Source organism: Myotis davidii, unplaced genomic scaffold, assembly GCF_000327345.1.
Source record: "Myotis davidii unplaced genomic scaffold, ASM32734v1 scaffold801, whole genome shotgun sequence".
Taxonomy (NCBI): Eukaryota; Metazoa; Chordata; class Mammalia; order Chiroptera; family Vespertilionidae; genus Myotis; species Myotis davidii.
This window is the reverse complement of record NW_006290777.1, coordinates 149,861-159,331: the sequence shown is the minus strand read 5'-3', so window position 1 is coordinate 159,331 and position 9,471 is coordinate 149,861. Positions and strand designations below refer to the sequence as shown.

Genomic DNA, 9,471 nt, shown 5'->3' with positions numbered 1-9,471 from the left:
TTGTAATTATAAAACTCTACAGTGTTAGCTTCCCCAGTGGGAAATGGAGAAATCTTATTTCAGGGGAGGTTATCAGTTTCCATATTTCTAGTGGTACAAATATTTTTAATTTGAATGAAAGGGGAAAAGTCATATTACCCTATTAACCTGCTTGTGTAGTTAGTATGAATCACAGCATTTATTGGGTGAAAGCCAGAAATTAAGTAGACTTCTTGATTTGTATGTTTATTTTCTCTTCCATCTAGAAAGAGTTTACATCCAGGAAGAAATAATCCAGGAAAAGGAAGAATAAGCAGGTCAAGATGTGTAGCTCCGTGGCTGCCAAATTGTGGTTTTTGACAGATCGTCGAATCAGGGAAGACTATCCACAAAAAGAGATCTTACGAGCATTAAAGGCCAAATGTTGTGAGGAGGAACTGGACTTCAGGGCCGTGGTGATGGATGAGGTAGTGCTGACAATCGAGCAAGGAAACCTGGGTAAGTCTAAGTAATTTTGTAGATTTTACTTGGAATATGGTGACACTGCATGTTCAGGAATAATTACGACAGAGGCATATTTAAGAGCCTTCGCATACTAAGTATTACCTAATCTTAAACTCTAGCATATGTTCTGGAAGAAATGGAAACACCAGTATTTATTAAATCCCTTATTGTATTATTTAGGAAAATAGTTGGGAGGGAAATTAAAGATAACCTACTATTTTCCTTCTGTTATTACTGTCTTTTAGTTTTAAAATACCTTATAATCCATGGGGGGTGGGGGCGGTCCTTGTAGTAAATTAAAAATCCACGTGTGATTCACTTTTTATTTAATATTTTTATTGGTTTTTAGAGAGGGGGAAGAGAGAGGGATAGAGAGAAACATCAGTGAGAGAGGACCATCATCAATAGGCTGACTCCTGCAGGGCTCCCACTGGGGATTGAGCATACTGGTTTAGTGGTAATGAACTCCTTTAGCTTTTTCTTGTCTGTGAAGCTCTTTATCTGACCTTCCATTCAAAATGATAGCTTTGCTGGGTAGAGTAATCTTGATTGTGGGTCCTTGCTATTCATCATTTTGAATATTTCTTGCCACTCCCTTCTGGCCTGCAAAGTTTGTGTTGAGAAATAAGCTGACAGTTGCATGGGTGCTCCCTTTAGGTAACTAACTGCTCTTCTCTTGCTGCTTTTAAGATTCTCTCTTTGTCTTTAACTCTTGGCATTTTAATTATGATGTGTCTTGGTGTGGGCCTCTTTGGGTTCCTCTTGTTTGGGACTCTCCATGCTTCCTGAACTTATAGTAAGTCTATTATTTCCCCAGGTAGGAGAAGCTTTTTGTCATTATTTCTTCAGATAGGTTTTCAATATGTTGCACTCCCTCTTCTCCTTCTGGCGCCCCCATAATGCGAAGTATGGTATGCTTGAAGTTGTTTGTCCTAAGGGCTCCTTACACTATCTTCATATTTTTTCTTTTTGCTCTTCTAATTGGGTGTTTTTTGCTTCCTCATATTCCAAATCCTTGATTTGATTCTTGGAATCCTCTACTCTACTGTTGAATCCCTGTAAATTATTCTTTATTTCAGTTAGTGTATGCTTAATATCTGACTGGTCTTTTTTTGTCTTTGACATTCTCATCCTTGAAAGTCTCACCAAGTCCCTTGAAGCTCTTATTAAGTCCCTTGAAGCTCTCATTTAGATCCTTGAGTAATCTTATAACCATTGTTTTGAACTCTGTATCCAGTAGTTTGCACTATTCCATTTCTTTCATTTGTAACATGTTTTTTTTTGTCTCCGCATTTTGACTGCTTCCCTGTGTTTGTTTCTATGTATTAGGCAGAGCTGTTACTAGTATGTTGCCTGGAATTGGTAGAGTGGCCTTGTGTTATTAATAGGTGTCCTTTAGAGCCTAGTGGCTAAGCCTCCCCAGTCACCCGAGTTGGGCACTCTAGGTGCGCCTCTGTGTGGGCTGTGTGCTGCAAAGTTTTGTTGTAGTTGAGCCTTGATTGGTGTCACTGGGAGGAATTTGCATCACTGGGAGAAATTGGCCTCCGGGCCAATTGTCTGTGAGGACCAGCTGCATCTACAGTGGAGGAGACACCCCTATGGAGCAGGACTTGCTCAGAGTCTGCCCCTTGAGTGTGTCACTTGTGGATGCATAGAGTTGTAATCGGGTATGGTCTGAAGCTGTCCACCAGATGCTCTGGCTCTAGGGCCTCCAGGGAGGTGCAAAATCAGCCACTGCCTGGCCACTGGATAAATTGGCCTCCGGGCCAATTGTCTGTGAGGACCAGCTGCATCTACAGTGGAGGAGACACCCCTATGGAGCAGGACTTGCTCAGAGTCTGCCCCTTGAGTGTGTCACTTGTGGATGCATAGAGTTGTAATCGGGTATGGTCTGAAGCTGTCCACCAGATGCTCTGGCTCTAGGGCCTCCAGGGAGGTGCAAAATCAGCCACTGCCTGGGGCCACTGGATATGAGCTACAGAGAGATCTACAGATGGCTGCTATTTGTATTGGGCTAGGAAGTGCCCAGGTGAGGCCCAGCTGTGAGGCAAGGCAGGCTGGTGCTAGTGCAGGGTCTTGGACCTTTTATTGATCGGTTTGGGGCATCCTGGCTCCAGCTGTGTCTTGTTTAAGAGATTTTTTAGCAAAGTTTGAAGCCTGAGCCAGGACAGGCCACTCATAAAGAAGAGCAGCTGCAAACAGCTTTGGTGGGGCTGCAGATTGGATGGGGTGAGTTCTCAGGGAATCACCAGGGCAGAGTGAACAGTGTGGGGCACACTGATTGGAAACTCAGATGGTCCTGCCAGTCAGCTTTGCGATGGGAGAGGTCCAGCACAGGAATGATAACTCCTGTGAGTATTCTTGTCTGGGAGAAAGCTGCCCCCAAGTTCCTGCCCCAATGCCAGACAGTCCAGTTCTTCCCTGTATGTCCCTGGATTCCCCCAAAGCCACTGCCTGGCCCTGGATTGCAAAGGAATGGAGACTGTAAGTTTTGTCCGCGGGCCTTTTAAGAGGAATACCTGGGACTCCAGCAGTCTCACTAAGCCACAATCCCTACTGGTTTTTATAGCTAGAAGTTATGGGGACTTCTCTTCCCAGTCTGGAACTCTGGTCTGGGGGGTCTGGTGTAGGGATAGGACCCCCTGCTTCTCACAGGAGGCCTTGGACATATCCCTCCTGATTAAAGAAATGTGGGTATTGGACCAGCCTGTTTGGCACACCTCTGCCCCTCCTACCTGTCTTAATACGCTTTCTTCTTTACTGTTGTAGTTGTAGGACTTCCATTCAGCCAGATTTCAGGTGGTTCTGATGGTTGTTCTGTATTTTAGTTGTAATTTTGATGTGGTTGTGGGAGCCAGTGCTTACCTATGCCACCACCTTGGTTCTCTTTTTCAGTCTCTTTTAATAATACTTTGTAGTTTTTAGTCTATAGGTCTTTCATATCCTTTGATAATTTTATTCCCAGGTATTTTATTCTTTTGATTACTTTTTCTTTTTCTTCATTTACTTTCTAAATTTTTGTTGTTAGTATACAGGAAGACTGGATTTTTGTATATTGATTTTTGTATCTTATCAAATGCTTTTTCTGTATCTTAGATAAGATCATATGACTTTTGTCCTTCCTTTTGGTAATGTGGTGTATTATATTGATTGAACTATCCTTGTACCCCTGGAATGACCCTTTCCCTTGGTTGTGATGTATTATTTTTTTTGATGAATTGTATTCGATTTGTTAGTATTTTGTTTATGGAACAGTCTCTCCTCCACAGGATAGTACCTTGTTGCCTTATTTACCAATCTATTACCAACTTATAGACAAGCATTTGACACGTGGTCATTGCTTAGTATTAATTGAATGAATGAGTGTCCATAAGTAATGGATGGGTCATCTGGCATATTTATAAAATATAATTCCATTCAGTCCCCTTAAAAAAAGAAACAGATAAAACTATATATGCACTGACATAGAGAGATGTGTATAATTTTAAGTAATGAGAGAAAGTGACACAAAGTAACACAAAACACTTCATTTTTCTAAAAATTATGTATATATTAGTCTGTGTTAAGATTAACAGTCGGGAAAATAAAATACATACTGTTACCACTAAGTACCTGTAATGTTGGATGGGAAATGAATATTTTATATACTATTTTTGTATTTGAACGTTATAAATAAGTATATGTACTGTTTTTTTAAAAAATTTATCTTTATTGTTGAAAGTATTACATGTCCCCCTTTTCCCCTCAGTGCCCGCCCCTCCCTGTTTTTTAAAATGTTATTATCATTATTATTATTTTATTTTTATTGATTATTAGAGAGAGAGGAAGGGATAGAGAGATCGAAACATTGATCGGCTGCCTCCTGCATGTCCCCTACTGGGGATTGAACCCACAACCTGGACATGTGCCCTAAACCAGGAATTGAACCAGTGACTTCTTGGTTCATAGGTTGATGCTCAACCACTGAGCATATGGACCGGGCTGTTTTTTGTTTTGTTTTGTTTTTTAATAAAAATAGGTTTTAAGGAGAAACTTAAATATTTTGTTTTATTATTTGGGACCTCATTTGTTTTATTATATGGTATTGGATAAAATTCAAGATTCTTCTCTTTAAAAATTTTTTTCTCAATATAAAAGCACTAGTGTTCCAGTGCATGGATTCGTGCACATTAAAAGGAAATTAATTAGAAGAAATATTTTAATATTGCTATTCACGTCTTGCTAATGAAAAGAAAATAGGATTCTACCAAGTCTCCTATCTACCTATTCCAGGACTTCTGTGAGGATCAAATGAGATTAGATGCGGAAAACACTTCACAAACATTTGGTTAAATTGTGAAATGTTTGCACCTAGCTATAAAGCAAGTCAGGTTCCTGGGCTGAAGAAACTCCAAGGAGGCTAGTCATTAGGGAGAGGAAGCCAGGCGTTGCTATGTGACGTCATTACCCGGCGCCCACAGTGATTGTTTCAGGCTGGGCTGAGCTCTGGGCCGAATTTTGCACCATGGGGCCTTGGCACCGTTGGCTGCGATTTGGTGGGCTGTCGCTCTGGGGTGGTGGTGGGGCCCGTGTCCCACTGGGGGGAAGCCGAGTATTGGTTTGTCGGCACCAGGTCCATGGTGCCATTTATTTTTAAATGGCCAGTGTGTGTCATGGCAGCTCCTGCATTGAGCGTCTGCCCCCAGGTGGTCAGTGCGTGTCATAGCTACTGGTCAGATGGACACTTAGACTTTTATATATATAGATATGTCATCACTTAAAAAAGAACATAAAGAATACTATACAGAGAATTACGTGGAGCAAAATGTTCAAGTTCCCTATTCCACCTTCCTCTTCCTGCCTTGCCATCCACTCACATGCAGAGATAGCCATTTATATCATTGATCCTTTCATACATTTCCTATGCATATGCAAACATAGATAAAACTGATCCTCAGATTTGCTTTTTTTAAAGAAAGTTCAGCATCTGGAAATTTTCTATTTTTGAACATGATTATAACATTGTTTTTAATGGCTATGTTGTATTTGTTTGTATTTATTTATTTATTTATTTATTTTGTTAATCCTCATCCAAGGATATTTTTCCATTGATTTTTAGAGAGTGAAAGGGAGCGGGAGAGACAGAGAGAGAAATATCAGTGTAAGAGACACATCGATTGGTTGCCTCACACACACACACACACCAACCAGGGCTGGGAATTGAGCCAGCAACTGGGGTACGTGCCTTTGACTGGAATCGAACCTGCGACCCTTCAGTCCTGGCTTGGGCATATTTCTTTGTATTGACACCTGCAATTATTTATTTAACCAGTGAAGTTTTTCTCATTAAATTTTCTTTTTCTTAGAAAGAAATATAATTGAAGGTGGGATGTCTCTTTGTCCCAATTAACAACATATCATTAGTTTTGTGACTCGAGCTGTTCCTGTATTTTATTGTATATTTCATTTTCACGGTTTTGATCTGTTCTGTATGTTTCAGGTTTGCGGATCAATGGAGAACTAATTACTGCCTATCCCCAGGTGGTGGTAGTGAGAGTACCAACCCCTTGGGTGCAAAGTGATAGTGACATCACTGTTTTACGCCATTTAGAGAAGATGGGATGCCGGTTGATGAACCGACCTCAGGCCATCCTGAACTGTGTTAATAAGTTCTGGACCTTTCAAGAGTTGGCTGGCCATGGTGTTCCTCTGCCCGATACTTTCTCTTATGGTGAGTTCACTAATAAGAATTTATGGCCTTAAGTTTTAGAGAACTGATAGTTTTGAAAGCCATATTAAACAACAGGGTTATGTGATATAAGGAAATATGTAAACATGAAAGAACTTATAGAAGTTTTTACAAGTTAGTTTCATGATGTGGGTAGAACAAATTTAGAAAACTTTGCTTGGAAAGGGCCAGATAGTCAATATGTGACCCTCAGTAATGCTGTTTTAGTGTGAAAGTTGCTATAGGAAATGCCTAAACAAACGAGTGTAGCTGTGTTCCAATAAAACTTGATTATAAAAAAAGGCAGTGGGTCATATCGGTCCCATAGGCTCTAGTTTGCCAGCCTTTGTGGTAAAAGGTAATAGACTTTGATGACATCTCTGTTTAATTTCTGTTTATCTTAATTACCATTTTCATGGTAATTCTTCATAAATATGTTCTTTTTTCTTAAGAAAATGACACTACACCAGGCATGCTTTAAACTAGTGCTTCTAAAACTATCCGTGGTAAAGGATCTTTTTTGTTCTTTTAAAGACCAGTTTGCTGTGTATCAATACCCTTACAAAGTACAATAAAAATCTCACAGCAATGCCAGATTTCTATAAAAGCTTATTCTTTTTGTATTTATCGGGTCACCTATCAATAGCAAAGAAGTCAGAAGTTGGGCACAGGTTACTAGACCGCACTGTGAATAGCACTGCTATAAAACAATATTGTTAATATATTTTCTTTCTTTCCTGTTCTTCTAGTTTGGAAAGGGTAAATCAGTATAGTTTTTCATTAAGATTATTTTTCCAAATAAATGTCCAGTAGAATGGTAGGAGAGTTACGGAGGCTTTAAAAAGAAAGCCCTGTCTTCTTTTTAATATTTTAAAGAAGGAAACTCTTCAAGTCTATATGACATGTGATACAGTTGCGGTTTTTAGCAGTTGCACGAGAAGAGTCAAAATGAATAGTTTGAGAACTCTGTCTTCCTGATGTTTATATCATGGCTCTATAATTCTGATTTTAAGAGAGTGGAAAGAAGGAAAGGGTTAACCAACTGAAATATTACCGATGCTCTGATGTTGAAGGCTTCATATTTGGGCATGGATCATCTTTCTCTAAGCTGCTAATTTATGATATTGCAGTTAATAAACTTTTTCCTGTTTTAGTTTTTCTGCATCATGTTATTTTTTTTACAACTACAATCCATTTTTTGTGCTTTAATTTTGCTGCTGTATCATTTGTTCCTTGGCAATATGAACAGTAAGAAGCACGACTTAGCACATTGATACTGAGTAGTTAGTGTAGAAAGAACTCTGATTAATTAATAAGAGGTAAGAAAAATTAATTTGTGTGTTTGAGACAGAAAGTGTGTGTACATATGCATACTGCATCTTCAACCTTGGATAAGTGTTCTCAACTAACTCATTCTTCTGTTTCTTAATCCAAACAGGGAACTGCATATACTAAAGTAGGTCTTGAGGTTTCAGTTATTTGTATGGTAGAAAAATAAGGGATACAAATATGAAAAGCTCTAACTGGTTTGGCTCAGTGGATAGAGTATCAGCCTGTGGACTGAAGGGTCCCAGGTTCGATTCTGGTCAAGGGCATGTACCTTGGTTGCGGTCACATCCACAGTAGGGGGTGTGCAAGAGGCAGCTGATTGATATTTCTCTCTCATCAATGTTTCTAATTCTATCCCTGTCCCTTCCCCTCTGTAAAAAATCAATAAAATATAATTTTAAAAAATATGAAAAATGGTATAGAATTAGGAAACATTGTTTTAACTAAAGTATACTTAATTTCTTTAGGTTGGCTATTAGAATATTTATAGTTTAAGATAGCTCTTACCCATTTTAAAACATGTGGTTGTTTTAAACAGATATTTAACTGTATTTTCAATTTTTATTACTTTCTCCAAGAAAAATAAAATTTAGTCATGAGGTTCTTAACTACTACCTTTCTTGTGTTGACATTAGTATAGATTAAATTTGTCACACTCTACCTCTATTGATGTTGTTTTTAAAATTTTTTGTGCTCAAATCAGGTGGTCATGAAAATTTTTCTAAGATGATTGATGAAGCAGAAGTACTGGAGTTCCCAATGGTAGTGAAGAATACACGAGGTCATAGAGGTGTGTATGAGTTGTTGCTATGGTAACATAATTTTGACATTTACTTTTGATAATAAGGGTGGTTGATTATACAGAATAGATTTTTTTCTTAATTATATCTAAGCAATTATTTTCTTTGTCTTTGCTCATGGTTATTGACTAGGTAGTAGCTTTTGAAGCAGGGCTTCTGAAGAAAAATTAGAGGGAAATTATTAGGTGGATGGTACCTCAAACTTACAGAAGGCTACTGTGAGTTGTTCAGCTTGGCTTGAAGCTATTTCTATTCATTTACTGATTATCCTAGAGGATTTAAGACACATACTTAATTAGATTGAGTACCAAGTTAATACCTTTGTCTTATTCAAGAGTTCAGGGACTTTCACCGACTCCAATCAATCTCCTGCCCAATTTATGTAGTTTGAAGACTTAAATGTGTAAGGCAAAAATATACAGCTTTAGAAGACAGTGCATAAAAATACCTTAATGGCTTTAGGTTAAGAAAAGATAATTCTTAAGGCATAAAATGATTCATAAAGTCCAAGTACTTCACAAGGGTGAGTGCCTTGACAGGGATAGCTGGATAGGGGTCAGCTGGGACTCTTAATTGCAATATTCAATGTGGCAGCCAAGAAATCTGTGGCTCCTACAGTGGATTCTCCAAAGCAGCAGCATGAGCTTTTATGACCTGGCCTCTGTTGGTTGAAGCAATCATAAGCCCTCCTAGATTCAGAGAGATGGGACATAGATTCCCCCTCTTCTTTTTTTTTTTTTAATTGTTTTATTGCTTAAAGTATTACAAAGAGTATTACATATGTCTCCTTTCTTTTTTTTTTTTTACCTCCCTTGACAATCCCCTGACTTCCCCTACCCCTATGTTTTAAAAAATTTGCAAATCAATGGAATGGACTAGAGAATTCAGAAACCAAAGTTAGGTATATAGTGACATACTGCTGTTTTAATATATAAAGTGAGCAAAGTAGGTTTGAGTTCATGAAACACAGTTAATAAAGATATTGTAGTACCGTATTTGCCGGCGTATAAGACGATTTTTTGGCCCTGAAAAATATGCCTCCAAGTGGGGGGTCGTCTTATACGCCAGGTACACTTCAGATAGACTGCCCATAGTGCTTGCCCCGTGCCATAGTGGCCTCCCGATGCCCGCCCACTTCATTCCACATACCAT

The 9,471-nt window shown here is 38.8% G+C and overlaps 1 protein-coding gene across 4 annotated transcripts in view; it reads left to right on the top strand.

Annotated features, from left to right (window-relative positions):
• The first annotated feature begins 205 nt into the window (after nucleotides 1–205).
• The window catches only part of RIMKLB (ribosomal modification protein rimK-like family member B), a 21,795-nt gene continuing 12,529 nt past the window's right edge, over nucleotides 206–9,471 (top strand). For 3 of the 4 annotated variants that reach the window (XR_001513886.1, XR_001513887.1, XM_015564066.1), the window contains exons 1-3: nucleotides 243–477; nucleotides 5,963–6,193; nucleotides 8,223–8,309. Coding sequence is in view for 1 of the 4 variants with exons in the window: in XM_015564066.1 (XP_015419552.1) it covers nucleotides 303–477; nucleotides 5,963–6,193; nucleotides 8,223–8,309 (493 nt within the window). In the remaining 3 variants the exon portion in view is untranslated. Of the gene's footprint in view, nucleotides 478–5,962; nucleotides 6,194–8,222; nucleotides 8,310–9,471 lie in introns of all 4 variants that reach the window. The other variant, XR_001513888.1, reaches the window with a different exon arrangement.